The sequence below is a fragment of the Mirounga leonina genome, unplaced genomic scaffold (assembly GCF_011800145.1).
Source record: "Mirounga leonina isolate KUSES-001 unplaced genomic scaffold, KU_Mleo_1.0 Mir_104, whole genome shotgun sequence".
Taxonomy (NCBI): domain Eukaryota; kingdom Metazoa; phylum Chordata; class Mammalia; order Carnivora; family Phocidae; genus Mirounga; species Mirounga leonina.
The window spans coordinates 8503503-8520095 of record NW_023270231.1 but is presented as its reverse complement, the minus strand read 5'-3'; the positions used below and the strand labels follow the sequence as shown (position 1 = coordinate 8520095).

The window sequence follows — 16593 nt, the reverse complement described above, 5'->3', positions numbered from 1 at the left end:
CACCAATACAGTGCCAATGAAACTATATGCTATTGATAATGAAACATTAAAGTTCTAGAAAAACCTCTGTGACATGATGCTCTTAGATATTCCGATTTTACTAGCTGTTTCAACAGTCATATTTATGATAGGTCTTAAAAATCTGTTAGAGGATTGTCAGATCTTCTGATTTCACTACATAGGCCAGAAATCTGAATTTGTTTTGCATGAAATTCTACTTTTACATGTTGATAATTAATTCAAATTAAACAAACTACAAATACTGTGGGGTTTAAATAAAATAGAGCTGTATTTGTCTAAAATCTCTATTCCAAAAGATTAAGAAATTGACACAAATTACCAGTTCTAATCTTGGCACTGCCACTCACTCACCAGCTATCTCTCTGAGACTCAGCTATCACATCTCTAAGTATCAACCCCTATATTGTAGGCATGTGTCCTCAATAAAATGATGGCCAATATAACTAAATACTAAAAGAATCAGAGCAACCAGGGCAGAGATGTGCAAAGTTAACTTGACATATTCTTGGTCCTAAGCCAACATTTAACTATAATCAATGAAATTTGTAATATGTCAAAAGAATATATGCACTAAACAGAGTTGGTGAGCAATGGAAACATACAAAAAAAAGACTGCCAGAAAAGCAAAGCTGGCAGTGACTATCTTACCCCTGCTTAGGGAAGTAAGTGGGGTTTTTTTTAAGATTTTATTTTATATAGAGAGAGCGAGAGAGCGGGGGGAAGGGCAGAAAGAGAGAATCCCAAGCAGACTCCACACCGAGCGCAGAGCCCAACCTGGGGCTCAATCCCATGACCCCTAGATCACGACCTGAGCCAAAATCAAGAGTCGGATGCTCCCCTGTAAGTGGGTTCTTCAGGTCACCTCTGCTCGGTAGAGACTTCTGCCATGGTAGAAATGTACTGTCTAGTACGGGAACCACTCCCTGCAGTGCCTACTGCACATTTAAAAATGTGACTAGTGTGATAAAAAAATTGAGTTCTTATTTTACTTAATTTAAGAAGTCTCAAGTGGTGAGTGGCTACCATTGGACAGGACAGTTCCAGGTTCACCCTCCAGCTCCATTTTATCCTTGAATAAGACATATATATACCTACAGTGCTGAGGATGTGTCAGGTTAGCACAACTTTTTCATAGTTCAACTAACCTGCTAGGATTTCATGCTCATTAAGAAATTCTGTAGCTAGTCACTGTCTTAACATATAGATTAGCATACAGGAAGAGTGTGCGCTGAGTAAATATAAATATCTGACCCATGCATAATTGTGATAAATCAATGCAGTAATTTTTAGTTATCAATTTTTCATTGAAGTGGGTTATCTTGAATCTGTCCCTTCGTATGCTAACAAACTTGATTTTTTTTTTTTAAGATTTTATTTATTTATTTGACAGAGAGAGAAACAGCGAGAGAGGGAACACAAGCAGAGGGAGTGGGAGAGGGAGAAGCAGGCTTCCCACGGAGCAGGGAGCCCGATGCGGGGCTCGATCCCAGGACCCTGGGATCATGATCTGAGCTGAAGGCAGACGCTTAACGACTGAGCCACCCAGGCGCCCCAACAAACTTGACGTTGCCAGCATACCACATGGACAACCAGGCCCTGAAACATGGTATCTAAGGAAGCTAAGGAACAACAGTTAACTGGCAGGCACTGGTCCTGATGGTAGGCCTTGCCCATCTGCTACAGAACTCGCCAAACTGCACAACAGAATCCCTGTCTCTTAACTCTAAGTAACTCTTTCCATTTTATTTTATTATTTTTAAAGATTTTATTTATTTATTTGTCAGAGAGAGAGATAGTGCACAAGCAGGGGGAGCAGCAGGCAGGGGGAGAAGCAGGCGCCCCGCCGAGCAAGGAGCCCAATGCAGGATTCGATCCCAGGACCCTGGGATCATGACATGAGCGGAATGCAGATGCTTATCCAACTGAACCACCAGGCATCCCAACTCTTTCCATTTTATAGCACATTTGTTTTTCAATTAAGTTGAAAGCATTGCTTACCTCTTTTTCTAATATCTTCAAATCTTTATCATTCTTTTGAGATTCCTTCTATTTAAAAGTCAAAGAAGAGATAAGCAAATTTAAGTGCCACAAATATCACAGATTGGATTTTCAGTTATAAAAAAAAGATTAAACACTTTAATTTCTCTTTCTTTTTTTTTTTTAAGTAAACTCTACCCCCCAGTGTGCAGCTTGAACTCACAAGCCCAAGATCAAGATTCACAGGCTCTACTGACTGGATCGGCCAGGCACCCCTTTCTTTTTTTTCCTTAAAGATAATTGGCTTCATTAAACAATTCATGAATCAGGCAGCATCCTATCTAGCAAGTAGAGGGGAGCTCCTCATCAAACAGTTAATTTCTATTTTAAACATTTCACTGAGCATATTAAACATTTTGTAGGAGACTTGTCTGGTAAAAGAAGGAAAAGGTTCTTTAAATCTTAAAATATTTCAGGTTTAAGTTTTCACCCTAATAGATTATTAGGATTTTCCTAATAAGTCCAGGGAAAAGAACAGGTGGAGCTTCATGAATAAAGCTGCTGAATGCCTTCTTTCTAATGTAAACATCAATACATTTTGAATATTTAATTATGCTATCCCAGAAAGAAAAGAATCTTACAAAGAGTAATAAACTTAAACCTTGATACCCAAAGAGGAAAAAAAAACTACACATGCAAAGACATAAAAATTAAAATGGGGTAAGCTGATACTTTTTTTTTTTTTTTAAGATTTTATTTATTCATTTCAGAGAGAGAGTGCACAAGAGGGGGGAAGTCAGAGGGAGAAGCAGACTCTCGCTGAGCCAGATGTTGGGGTGGATCCCGGAACCTAGATCTGAGCTGAAGGCAGATGTTTAACCAACTGAGCCACTCAGGTGTCCCGTGTAAGCTGGTTCTAATCTACTTTTGCCTTTATTCTAAATAAGACATATAATTTTTGTTCGATGTATTTTTATATCCAACAGCTTTTCTGACACAATGGCCCTAAACAAAATATCTATCTTTTCCATCTAAAATGGAAGAAAATGGATAAACATATTGAACACAACCTGCTTTATGTGCTTCTAAGTTGGGGGGGGGCTTTATCAGTTTCATATTTATTAATTTTCCATATGATGGCATTTTCTATCAAGGAAGGTCTATTAATTAGGGGTTTTACACAAGCCTGTATGTAAGTTTTCTAAGAGTTCTGTAATTAATTCAAAATCTCAGAACTGTTTCTTCAAGAAATTCAAATTAAGAAATTTAAAGCAACTTTTTAAAAATTATTTTATTTTTTTAAATTTTAATTCCAGTATAGTTAATATACAGTGTAATATTAGTGTCAGGTGTACAATATAGTGATTCAACACTTCCATACATCACCAGGTGTTCAAGACAAGAGCACTCCTTAATCCCCATCACCTATTTCACCCATCCTCCTATCCTCCTCCTCTCTGGTAACCATAAGTTTGTTCTTTAGAGTTAAGAGACCATTTCTTGGTTTGTCTCTCTTTTTTTCCCCCTTTACTCGTTTGTTTTTTAAATTCCACATATGAGTGAAATCATATGGTATTTATCCTTCTCTAACTGTCTTATTTCACTTAGCATTATTCTCTCTAGGTCCATCCATGTTATTGCAAACAGCAGGATTTCATTCCTTTTTATGGCTGAAGAATATCCCATTGTATATATGTTTAAATCAATGTGTAAGAAAAGACTGTCTATGTCACTGCTGCCCAATAATAATTCATTACAAACCACATACATACTTCTTTTTTTTTAAAGACTTTATTTATTTGAGAGAGACAGAGAAAGCAAGCGAGAGAGCATGAGAAGGGGAGGGGTGGAGGGAGAAGGAGAGGGAGAAGCAGATTCCCCACTGGCTAGGGAGCCCAACGTGGGGCTCGATTCCAGGACCCCGAGATCATGACCTGAGCTGAAGGCAGATGCTTAATGACTGAGCCACCCAGGCGCCCCCCACATATGTATTTTCAAATTTTTTAGTAGTCATATATATGTTTTAAAGTTTATTTATTTGTTTAAGCAATCTCTATGCCTGATGTGGGGCTTAAACTCATGACCCCAAGATCAAGAGTCGCATGCTCTTCTGACTGAGCCAGCAAGGCACCCCTCTAGTAGTCATATTTAAAAAGTAGAATTTTAATAATATATTTTATTTTACCCTAAATGTAAAAAGTATTATTTCAATATGTCATTATATTATAATGTATAAAATTATCAGTGAGATATTTTATGTGTTTTGTACTAGGTCTTCAAACTTTGCTGTGTATTTTACACTTACGGCACATCTCACTCAGATGCTAGATTTTTATAAGAAATAGCTATCTATGGGGCGCCTGGGTGGCTCAGTTGTTTAAGCATCCGATTCATGATCTCAGCTAGGTCTTGATCTCAGGGTTGTGAGTTCAAGCCCCGCAGTGGGCTCCACACTGTAACTCTGGGTGTAGAGCCTCCTTACAAAAAAAAAAAGAGAGAGAGCTATATTTAGATTTCATAAAATGTACACATCAAGAAGTAGATTCACATACCCAATATGTTCCAAAAAACATTTGCGTTTTCCAACAACAGAATCAAGTATCAGTTTTTAAATATATATTAAAATTAAATAATAATAAAAATTTAGCTCTTCACCTTCAAGTGCTCAATAGCCACATGTGCTAATCACTTCCATATTGGATAATGAAGCCCTACATTATAAAACAAGAGACTTAGGTAATTGCTGAACAAATGAACAAGTCTAAGCTTACCCCACAGCCTTGGTTTCCTAACTCTCAATCTCTTCCATATTAACAAATCTCTTTTTGCAATTTCTTGAGAAACTACAACTTGCTTTATGAACTAATGGAAACACTAATAACACTTAGGCTGTTGCACAAGCCATAACATGAAGTTAAGAATTTAATCTCCCACCATTCTTTGATAGTTTTTGAGCAGCACATCTCTTTTAGGCCTTAGAATGTTTTTTGTTTTTTTCCTTTTTCTTCACCAATACTTACCCTTCTGCACAAACAAACAAAACCAAAACAACTCAAATGATATTAACTACCAAATCAAAGCATTGCATACTTTTTAAAGGCTTACAAGGTGTTAGACAATTTAGATTGAGAAATGACTGAGAAGTGGAGACTATTTTGTAATTCTGAACTATGGGCACGTTTAAACAATATATTTAGTAATGACACAGGCAGAAATATAAATCTTGGTAGAGTCCTAATGATAATATTTTTTATTAATTTATAGGTTTACTTATAACCTTACTTTATACACTTAATCCATTCTAATCAAATAAAATACTTTTCAGAAATGTTTTCACGATTTAGGTGATAAACCAGCTAGAATATCAGAGTTCCTCACCTTTAATCCCAAAGTCTTAACTTTTCTTGCTGAAGCAGGCAGGGTAGTATCTCTGTCAACATTAAGATTTTGTTGAGATTCTACAATAAAATAAATTGTACAGATCTTGGTTGGTGCTTACATGTTGAAACACAGACAAAATCCAATTTCCAAATTTCTTATTGTAATTATTAGTGAAGTAATATAAAGTTCATTTCTTGATTGTACATGTCCAAATAATTAGTTGCACAACAGTATTTTCACATCCAACACTTTTCTGATTTTCTTGATATTCCCTGACAGAAGATTAAGGTAATTACCAAAAGGGAAACTATATATTTACATGAGTATCTTGCTTAATTTTTCTGGTTATACAATAGTGAAATGATTAAAGCATTATTCTGTAGTTGACTCATTTGTAAATTCATCAAATAAGAAAATTTAAATATAACTGTAGTTTCACCTTTTTAGAAATAGTATAGAATCTTCTAATTTAAATGCTGTTAGTCATAACTTTAAAACTTATGAAATCACATAACCATTATTTTATTTTGGAATCCATTACCTTTTTGTTTTTTAAATCTTTGTGATTTCTGAAAGGATACTGGTCCTTTCAGTACTTCTGACGTTTTAACATCATAAGCACCTGGAGACGGCGCACAACCTAAAGGAAACATAGCACATTAATGTCTCATCTAATGTAATTTATGATCTTAAGTTAAAAACATGTCATAATAAAGTAATACAAATGCAAAATACCATTAATAAATTGTTTATTTTTTTCAAATGTAAAAATAGCATCCATTTGATAGTACAAAAACAGGCCTCTCTATGGAAAACACCATTATCTTCCCCAAATGCTCTTAATTTCAATGAGTCAAAGAAACAGGCAACTGAACAAAACAGCGAAGACTGTCTTGAGATAAACATCATTAAAAAAAGCAACATGGCTTTGTATTAAGGATTGAATATAAGAAAAAAATATTTGGAATCAACTCTACTCAAAGAGAGTCACTGAGGTAACTACCATCAGATTCTAGAAATGAAGCAACTAAAAGTCTAGCCCTCAAGGTTTAGTATGGAATAAAAATTTATAGTGATAATTCATCTCTGGCTAATACTGACATATCAGGAAATTTATAAAGTCATGTTATACATACTACAAACTGTACTAGACAATATATATTTTTTAAATTTTATTTATTTGACAGAGAGAGAGAGAGAACGCACAAGCAGGGGAAGCAGCAGGCAGAGGGGGAAGAAGCAGGCTCCAGGCTGAGCAGGGACCCTGACAAGGGGCTTGACCCCAGGACCCTGGGATCATGACCTGAGCAGAAGGCAGCCACTTAACTGACTGAGCCACCCAGGCACCCCTGTACTAGACAATATTTCTATGATCCAGAAATTTATACAGTATAACCTCACTTAACTAGAGTCTCAAACTGAAGGCACTTCAGAGTGTTTATGCATAGTCGACTTGAGATCTCATTCTCAGGACAATCATTAGCATAAGGGGAGCCTGGCTGGCTCAGTTGGTACAGCCTGTGACTCTCGATCTCAGGGTATGAGTTCAAGCCCCACACTGGGCGTAAAGCCTACTTAAACAAAAGGGTAAAAATATCATTAGCATAAAGCTTTAACCAACTGAGAATCAGTAGATTCACACTATTCTCTGAAAAGCTATTTACTTCAGCATAGAGTTTCATGCAAATAAAGAGGAACTTCAAGGAGTTTGACCATTTCAAGGCAACTCCGGCTATCCCTTAAGTGTTTTTTAAATGGAATGATAGATAAGAACTTGTTGGTACATCTTGACTAGCATTAAAAAAAGTGAAACACAATAGAAAATATCAGTGTGACTCAAATGTAGCAAAGTTAAGCACTGTTTTGTGAGACTTTTTGTTTCAGTGATAGCTGTAGAAATATAAAAAAACGTATCCTGGATAGAGAGATACACAATTTATTTCTCATTCTGGGACACAATTTAAAAGTATTAAAGTCACTCCTTTCATCAATTCTAAGAGGTTATAAAAACATCAAGGAGGGAATGAAGTTTCCATTCCTCTACCTGGAATAATGATAACAAAAATAATGACACAAAAATTCCAATCCTGGGAGCTTTTTGACCTAAATATGGTCAATAAGGAATTGAGATAGTGGATTTCTAATCAGAAGAGAGTTTCAAATTGAAATACAGAATTCAGTGGGGTATCTAAGATAAAGGCAGACTTAGCAAAAAACATTAATCTTGGCTAGCTCAAATCTCTCACTTTACAAACTGTTTATAACCTGGGGTGAATAGGAGGCTGGCGAGGTTTCCCTAAAATCAGCTTAACAATGGCACGTCTTAGAGCACCTATTCTACTCATTTGGGATAGGGGCTGAGGCAGGCAGTGGGGAACATTTTATGTTTCAAAGCAAACGAGAGACTTTCACCATTACTGTTAGCTATGTCTTTTGGGGGAAGAGAGGATGAGGGTATGCAGAGCCTATGGTTATTGTGTGCTCTCTCCTTTTATTTATTTATTTTTATTTATTTATTTGTTAGTTAAGCTCTAGGCCCAATTTATTTATTTATTTATTTATTTAGTTAGTTAGTTAGTTAGTTAGTTAGTTAGTTAGTTAGTTAAGCTCTAGGCCCAACATGGGGCTTGAACTCACAATCCGGAGATCAAGACTCACATGTTCTACCTACTGAGCCAGCCAGGCGCCCAGCTCTCTTCTTTTAGGAATGCTTCTGTGGAAAAGCATGAGAAGTGCCAGTCTAGACTTGTCAGAGCAGCCAGAAAATAAAATGATGTTGAAATCTTATATTCTGGTTCATCATTAGGTTTACACTCTCCCAAAATGGGATATGGGCCAGCAAATGATGGGATGGTGGACAGTGATAAAGCAGCATCATCAAAGTTGAGAACAATTAAAACCATACTTAACAAAAACTTCCTTAAAGACTAAAGAATCAAATTTGGTTGTTAGATTTAGGATTTTGATTGAAGAACTAGGTTGAAATCCAGCCTGTATACCTATTAGACCTTTGTGAAACTGTAGTATACGTTATTTTCATGCTCCAGGTCTTTTCCTTTACTGCCTTTACCAATCATCCTTATTTTTTTTTTTTAAGATTTTATTTATTTATTTGAGAGAGAGAGAATGAGAGAGAGAGAACACATGAGAGGGGGGAGGGTCAGAGGCAGAAGCAGGCTCCCTGCCGAGCAGGGAGCCCGATGTGGGCCTCGATCCAGGGACTCCAGGATCATGACATGAGCCGAAGGCAGTCGCTTAACCAACTGAGCCACCCAGGCGCCCCGCAATCATCCTTCTTTTATTCCTGAATGGAATATCCAAAAGAAAACCACAAGTTCATACGAAAAGCCACAGGTCAAAAATTTTTTTTTTTTTTAATCAGTGAGGCCTTCCGCACTCGACCATCAAATAGCTACTAACAGTTTCCTTATCCTGATTCCCTTCTCTCTGCTTTAGTTTCTCCACAGTACTGTTTATTGGCTGCATTCTCCACTTGAATGTAAACTCCATGAGGCAGGGGCTTTGCTTCATTCACTGCTGTATCCTTATCACTCTGAATAGCACTAGGAATGTAGCAAATGTTTAGTATAGATTTTAGAAAAACCAATCAATTGAATGAGACCCATCGCAGCCCTAAAATTGCCTATTAGCCTCCGATGAAACGAACCAATAGGGGCAAGGTGCGTGACAACATATCCCGACCCCCAGCTCCTTTCCCCGTACGCACCGGAAGGGTCATTGAATCGTTTCAGAGGCGCCTTAGGAAAAGACATGTTGACGACCAGCTCCACAAACTGAAGGTCACTAGCTCTCCTCCCAACTTCCTGCCGCTTATTACAGCCTACTCACTGGAAATTCAAACCTCCCGGCTTATTCCCCGCCCACCTCTAACGTCAGCAGATTTGAAACCAAAATCCTGGGCACACCAATCCAGGACGGGAACACCTAAAGAGCATGCGCACCTAACCTCGACGCGTCCAATTAGGGCTTCTTTGCGTTTAGGTTACCAGCCAATAGGAAACTGTTATTGCCTCCTTCCTCCTCCACTCCCACCCCGTGTCCAATCATTCCTGGCGTTACTCAATTGTAACTTACATACTAGCAACATTTGCGCAAGCGCATTTCATAACTGAGCAGTTTGGTAAGTCCGCTTTTGGCGTCATATAGGTGGCTGCGCAGTGAGTTCTAGTTTCACTGGTTCCAACCTCCGACCCTTCCTTGGGTGTAAACTTCCCCGGATTTCAGTTCTTTCAGACTGGGTACTGCCAGGGCCCTAAATGGCCATTGAAAAGGAAAAAGGAACAGGCTGAGACATCAGCCTACGTCCCTGCGCATGTGCAGTGACCTGAGCGGAGAGTCCCGGGCGTGGCCTGAGCGTGGAGATTTCGCGCGTGCGCTGGTCTCGCTCCGTGCGGCTGCAGCTGGGAGGCTACTGGAGTATGTCGGCCCCGTTTGAGGAGCGCAGTGGGGTGGTTCCGTGCGGGACGCCGTGGGGCCAGTGGTACCAGACCTTGGAGGAGGTGTTCATTGAAGTTCAGGTGCCGCCTGGCACTCGCGCCCAGGATATCCAGTGCGGCCTGCAGAGCCGGCATGTGGCGCTGGCCGTGGGTGGCCGCGAGATCCTCAAGGTAGCGGCAGGTCTGGGCTTGTGCTCAGCTTCTTCCCGGCCTCTAAGTCCCAGAATCCCAAGGCTCATGGTTTCCGTGAAGAGACTGTTGGGAGGCCGAATGGCTCCTTTGGCCGAAAGAGCGCTATCATTGGCCTGGTCTGGTCGGAGCGCCCCACTCTCACGGCTAGTCCTGAGTTGACGTAGAGATTTGAGGAGTCCGGTTTTCTGGCTTTATTTCTAAACCAAATGAAGCTAATGCTTTTGTTCCTCTGCCGGTCTTCAGTTAGATATTTAAAGGAACAAATATTTATTGTGCATATATTTCTTCCAGGCACTGATGAGGTGTTGAGAGGTCAATGGGGAACAAGACAGAAGTTTCCTGCACTCAGATGGGTTATGTTCTTGCAGGGAGGCATAATAAAGCTAAACTAATAAATGTTCAGGCAGTTCTAGAACAGTAAAGAAGAAAATAAAGGATAAGGATATCGGGATGAGGATTCAGAGATGATGTCAGGTGATTTATTTTTTCATCAAACAGAAAAATTCTGCATGTTTGTGGAGTGGTTAAGCAGGTAGTCCAGAGTTGTTTGAAGAAAATAATACCCCTTTTATTCTCATCATGTCCGTTGGATCCGGGAGCCGCTTTTTCCTTGATAAGCTTTATAGTTAAATTCAGTTACTTTGAAGTTAGATTTCTTTCCCAGATTAGATGCTCAAGATGTTTGATGACAGTGTAATGAAGTGGTGAAGGGAGATTCCTTATTGTAGGATACCTGACTATGCCATTTTTATAATTTTGTAACCTTGGGCAAGAGATTATTCAGTGTCTCTGTGCCTTCACCCACAAAGTATGGTAATTGTAGTAACTTTCTGATAGGGTTGTTTTGAGCCTAACATGGTACCCAGGGGAATTAAGAGCTTGGAATTGTGTCTAGTATGTAACGAGGGTACACTAGATGTTAGCTATTATTTATATGGAAATGTTCTAAGTGCCTCAGAGAAAAGAAAGATTCATGTGAAAGACATTGATTTACGTCAGCTTGGATCTTACTGAGTTTTCTGGATAGTTGTATAATTCATAGTTTCCTGAACAGTGGTTTAAGATTACAATTCATATTTCCTTTAGTAATTCCAATGACTTTGGGAATTTAACAGTAACTTTAACTTTAGGATTTTAGGTATGCATTTAGACCCGTAGAGTTTTTTCTCACTATTATTGACATACTGAAAAAATGTTTTCTCTTTTTACGTGACCTTTTAATTTCATTTCCTAAAACTTAAATTTGACAAGTAGCAACAAATCAAAATGGATTTGAGCAGGTGCATTCTCTTTTAAACTTATGTTTGCTGATTTCTTTCTTAAAAGAACAGTTTCTGAAAAATCAGTCACAGCTAATCTGTATCAGAACTATATAGTACGTGCTTTACAATTTTTTTGATGCTACATTGCCCAACAAAGAGATTGAACCTTTTTTTTTTTAATTTAAAGATTTTATTGATTTATTTGACAGAAAGTGAGAGAGGGAACACAAGCAGGGGGAGTGGGAGAGAGAGAAGCAGGCTTCCCGTGGACCAGGGAGCCTGATGTAGGGCTCGATCCCAGGACCCTGAGATCATGACATGAGCCAAAGGCAGACGCTTAACGACTGTGCCACCCAGGTGCCCCTGAACCAGTTTTTTAAAGTTTATTTTAAGAGATAATCATTGTTTAATTTCAGCAGGAAAGCTCTTCTTGTAGTTCATTTCAACTGGTAAAGATAAAGCATTTCAGATATTAATTTCACATTTGGCTCAGTGATCAGTAATATTTATTCATCTTCTAAAATATGGAGCCCTGATCTTTCTTTAGAGAGCCCTGTGTTCTTTGTCATAATAAATATTTCAAGCAATGTAAACTAGGTTCCATTTCACTTTCTAGGAGGAAAGATAGGGTTGAGCACCTACCAATATGTTGAAATGGTATAGGGGCGCCTGGGTGGCTCAGTCATTAAGTGTCTGCCTTCGGCTCAGGTTACGATCCCAGTGTCCTGGGATCGAGCCCCACATCGGGCTCCCTGCTCCGCGGGAAGCCTGCTTCTCCCTCTCGCACTCCCCCTGCTTGTGTTCCCTCTCTCGCTGTGTCTCTCTCTGTCAAATAAAATCTTAAAAAAAAAAAAAAAAGAAATGGTATAAAATGTTATCTCCTTACTATAACCAAACTAGACAATTACATGTGGATTAGATAGGAAATTAGGAAAGTCTTAAATCATGAAAGCATTATAAAAATTAATGAAATATGATTTTAGTACCTTATATGTTTATTTTTCAGGGCAAGCTCTTTGATTCTACAATAGCTGATGAGGGAACATGGACTTTGGGTAAGGGTAATCTATAATTCTTGGAATCTTTTTTTAAAAATTATTTTTGTCTTGGAACTTAGTATGTTTCCCTCTGTTGTATTAGGTCCTTTGTCTTTGCAGCTTTGGAAGAGAATAGTGATAGAAATGCGTTGAAAATAATTGTATGTCAAGATTACCTAATGATTTTTGAAAATATAAAATTTAATGATGAACTCTAATATATTTGTGATTTTTGTTTGTTTAGAGGACAGAAAAATGGTCCGTATTGTTCTTACAAAGACAAAGAGAGATGCAGCAAATTGTTGGACTTCTCTTCTAGAATCTGAATATGCAGCTGATCCTTGGGTGCAAGACCAAATGCAGAGAAAACTTACATTAGAGAGATTCCAGAAAGAAGTAAGTCAGATGAATGTATGAATATGTATTGTTAAACATCTTAAAATCATAGAATGATTATTATTTGAAATTAAAACTTAAATGTGGTTACAAAAAATTACAAAAGTTCTTTAGAGGATTTTTTTTTTTTAAGTTAAATCATTAGAAAAATGACTGGTCTTTCTTTGTGTGGGTTTTATTTTTTCAAATTTTCTGTAGAGGAATTTATTTGTACTGTCATGTTTTCTAAGTTTAAATTTGTTTACACCAATAATGCATAAATGAACTCATAAAAATTCAATCAATATAGACTTACACGGTGTAAAAAGGTGGAAAGTTCCTTTCATCGACATCTCTCCATTCTGTGCATCTGTCTCATTCTTATCTCATTGATGTATTGGTTTGCTACTTTGTTTTTAACATAAATTCAGGATCACACTATGTGTATTGTTCATGTTGTTTTTTTCATTTAATAATACATCTTGGATCTCTTCCTACCAGTACGTATAGGTAAAACTTGTTCCTTTTAACTACTTCAGAGGGTTTTCTAGTTTGAATATATCAACATTATTTCTTTAGCTATTCCCTTTTGATAAGATTTGGATTTTTTGATTTGTGTCTATTTCAAACAAAATTTGTGCTTTCATCTCTGTAAAACTATTCCAATGTTCTGTTAATTTATCTAGGAGAAGAATTACTAGATCAAAGCACTGTTAAAGTTTTGATGGATAATTTCTTTCTATATGGTGATGGTTTCCAAATATGTGTCTCTAGTTTAGACTTTTTACCCAATTTTGGAGTCACATTTCCAATTCAGTATCTTCACTTGACAGTCTGACAGATATATCAGACTCAACATATTCAACATGAACTCCCTAACTTCTTCCCACACGTGTTCTACCTCTAGTCTTCTCATCTTGGTTGATGGAAACTACTTGATCAGACCAAAGAACAAAAATGGGATATCATCCTCCACTCCTGTCTCTCTCTCACACACCCTGTCCAATTTGTTAGGAAACCTTACTGGTACTACCTTCCAAATATATTCAGAATTTGTCCACTTCTCACCACCAACTCTACTACCACTTTGATCTGGACCATCTGTATTGTCTTGCCTAGATTACTCCAATAACCTTCTAATTTTTCTCTTTTACCCTTGCCAAGCTACAGTGTTCTCAAAATAGCATAGTAGTCCTTTTAAAATGCAGGTCAGAACACATCGCTTCTCTTCTCAGAACTCTTTCATTCTATCCGATCTGGTCCTCAGTTATCTCCCTGACTTCTTCTCCTACTAATCTCCCCTTCAGTCATTCTGCTCTAGCCATACTTTTTGTTATTTTTGAACATTCCACGCCATTCCTTTTCTGTCCTTTTGACTACAGGGTTCTTCTCCCAAAGCTTGGCTAACTTCTTCACTGTTTTCAAGTCATTGCTCAATAAAGTATACTTTATCTTTGGTCATCCTATTTAAATACTATAATCTTCTCATTTCCCTTACTCTGCCCTGCTTTTCTTTCTTCTTTCTTTCTTTTTTTTCTGTAGCACTTGCACCAACTTTTAACACTGGATCAGGGGCTCACAAACTATGGCCCACAGAGGAAATCTGGCCCGCTGCCTGTTTTTGAAGTAAAGTTATATTGGAATACACCTATGCTCGTTCATTTGTATGTTGTCTTTCTTATACCATCTCCAGACTTAAGGAGTTACGAGACTATATGGCCTTCAAAGACTGAAATATCTAACTACTTGGCTCTTTACAGAAAACTTTGCCAACCTCTACATTAGATAACTTGCAGTTTATTATTTGTGTCCTCCTCTAAGAATGTCAGCTCCACCAGTGCAGGGATCTTTGTTTTGTTCACTTTTGAATTCCACGTGCCTCTAGTAGTGTCTTCCAAACAGTAGGAACTCAGTAAATGTTTGTTGAATAAATGAAATGCCCTCCAAAAAGACTAAAGCATGAGATAGTACTTCCTAGGATTGTTATGAGGATTGAATATGTTGATAAAGTTGAATATGCTCTTAGAACCCTGCCTGGCATGTAGTAAACTCTCAAACGATGATAGTTATTAAAACCTGTTTTCACACTCATACTGAAGTATATGTTTGCCCATACACTTCTCAACTTGTAATATACATATCGATCTTCTAAATATTGTAGATCTGAAAATTGAGATATACCTCCTAGTTTTAAGTTCTGTTTTGGTGATTACATCTTTTGACATGTTTATTGGCCATTTGGATTTCCTGTTGTGTCACTTGCTAGTTTATATCTTTACGATTTCCCTTTGAGTTATATTTTGAGTTATATCTTATATTTTTCCTTGTAAGATTTATCATAATTTTTTTCATGTCTTTTAGAATCCTGGTTTTGACTTCAGTGGAGCAGAAATCTCAGGAAACTATACTAAAGGTGGACCAGACTTCTCAAATCTTGAGAAATAACTACTACTTTTTTTTTTTTTTGCTACATTCTGTGGATCCCAGCAGATGTTGCCAACTTAAAGGAACAGATTATGTGGTGGAAGGAAAATGTGGATACCTGCAGTTAACAAATTGCAAAATATATTTAACTGTGGTTCTAAAAATTGCATTCAAATATCATTTACATAGGAAACATCTTATATACTGTGGAAACTATTCTACTGATATAGAGTAACTTTTTTTTGGACTTGTTTTTTTGCTCAGCATGAAGTTTTATATGCTGCATTTTACTAATTTCAGATTTAACCTGTATTTTTAATACAAAAAACATTAGGGTATAGATCATGTGAAATGACCGGTGCCTTCAGGGACAATTAAATTTTTCTTTCAATAAGTGTAATGCAGGAATAATGTTCAATAAACTTTTCTAAATAGGAATCGTGTACCCCTTTCTGTAAGTATGCCAGTACACACAAGGAATTATATTACTGAAAAAAGTTTTGAGAAAGGAAAAAGTCCACAAATACATTATACTGAGTAAGTTCATTTTAAGAGTTAATGAAAATTTCTGAAGTAATATATTATTCCTTGGGAGATGACTTTGTCAAGAAATTGAAAAATAGAGACTTAACAATAGGAATGGATTAATACAAAACAAGCAGTGACGTGAATGTGATCATTGGGTGAGTCCTTTGTCAGTGACAAAAAGCAAATAATGGTTAATGTTTATAAGTCAGGGACATAATTTTGCTCTTCAGTGATCTAGACATATAAGGAAGGATTATCTTAAAATTTTATTTCATTCTTTTTATGTCCTTTGGAATTTTCAAATATCTCTCTACATTTTTTAAAAATTTAATCTTTACACCCAGTGTGGGACTTGAACCCGCAACTCTGACATCAAGAGTTGCACACCCCACCAACTGAGCCAGCCAGGTGCCCCTAAAAATTATTTTTAACAATCCCAAATGTATAGCAAAGTTACATGTAAAGTACAAAGAACTGTTTTCTTCCTGAACTGTTTGTAAGTTTATGATATGACGCTGCATCATCTGTAAGTACCTTAGTGTGTATTTCCTTCAAAGGACATGCTCTTATATCACTACAATACAACCATATGATCAGGAAATTAGCATTGATACGTTATGACCATCTAATCCTCAGATCTTTATTGCATTCAAGTTTAACTGATTGTCCCAATAATGTTCTGTATAGCAAAAGGATCCAGTCACAATCATGCCTTCCCTTTAGATTAAATGTCCGGTGTCTGGTCTACTTCAGTCTGGAACAAGTCTTCATTTTTTCTTGACTTTTACAACCTTGGCACTTTTGAATATTACAGGCTAATTTTGTACAACAGCCCTCATTGTGAGTTTTGTCTGATACTTCTTCATGATTAGATTCAGGTTATACATCTTTGGCAGGGATGTTACAGAAGTGATGCTGTGTTCTTTTTATTTTTTTTTT

At 37.2% G+C, this 16593-nt stretch overlaps 2 protein-coding genes across 3 annotated transcripts in view; one reads left to right on the top strand and one right to left on the bottom strand.

The window, feature by feature from the left end:
- HMMR (hyaluronan mediated motility receptor) overlaps window positions 1–9553 on the bottom strand; it is a 36383-nt gene extending 26830 nt beyond the window's left edge. The window contains exons 1-4 of one of the 2 annotated variants that reach the window (XM_035013785.1): window positions 9475–9553; window positions 5921–6019; window positions 5377–5456; window positions 2020–2067 (exon numbers count right to left, since the gene is read on the bottom strand). In XM_035013785.1, coding sequence (XP_034869676.1) covers window positions 2020–2067; window positions 5377–5456; window positions 5921–6019; window positions 9475–9487 — 240 coding nt within the window. In that variant the 5' untranslated portion in view covers window positions 9488–9553. Of the gene's footprint in view, window positions 1–2019; window positions 2068–5376; window positions 5457–5920; window positions 6020–9106; window positions 9374–9474 lie in introns of those variants that run through there. The other variant, XM_035013783.1, reaches the window with a different exon arrangement.
- Window positions 9554–9556: 3 nt separating this feature from the next.
- NUDCD2 (NudC domain containing 2) lies at window positions 9557–15564 on the top strand. Its single transcript, XM_035013793.1, has 4 exons — window positions 9557–10007; window positions 12297–12345; window positions 12572–12723; window positions 15064–15564. Exons 1-4 carry the CDS (start codon window positions 9819–9821, stop codon window positions 15145–15147), a joined length of 474 nt encoding a protein of 157 aa, XP_034869684.1. The 5' UTR covers window positions 9557–9818; the 3' UTR covers window positions 15148–15564.
- Window positions 15565–16593: the final 1029 nt, after the last annotated feature.

What these genes read in the sequence shown, in the direction of transcription:
- NUDCD2 (XM_035013793.1), top strand. Translation starts at nt 9,819, where the DNA reads ATGTCGGCCCCGTTTGAGGAGCGCAGTGGGGTGGTTCCGTGCGGGACG. An exon ending in TGAGGGAACATGGACTTTGG is followed by an intron (nt 12,346 to 12,571) that starts GTAAGGGTAATC and finishes TTGTTTGTTTAG; the next exon opens with AGGACAGAAAAATGGTCCGT. An exon ending in TAGAGAGATTCCAGAAAGAA is followed by an intron (nt 12,724 to 15,063) that starts GTAAGTCAGATG and finishes CATGTCTTTTAG; the next exon opens with AATCCTGGTTTTGACTTCAG.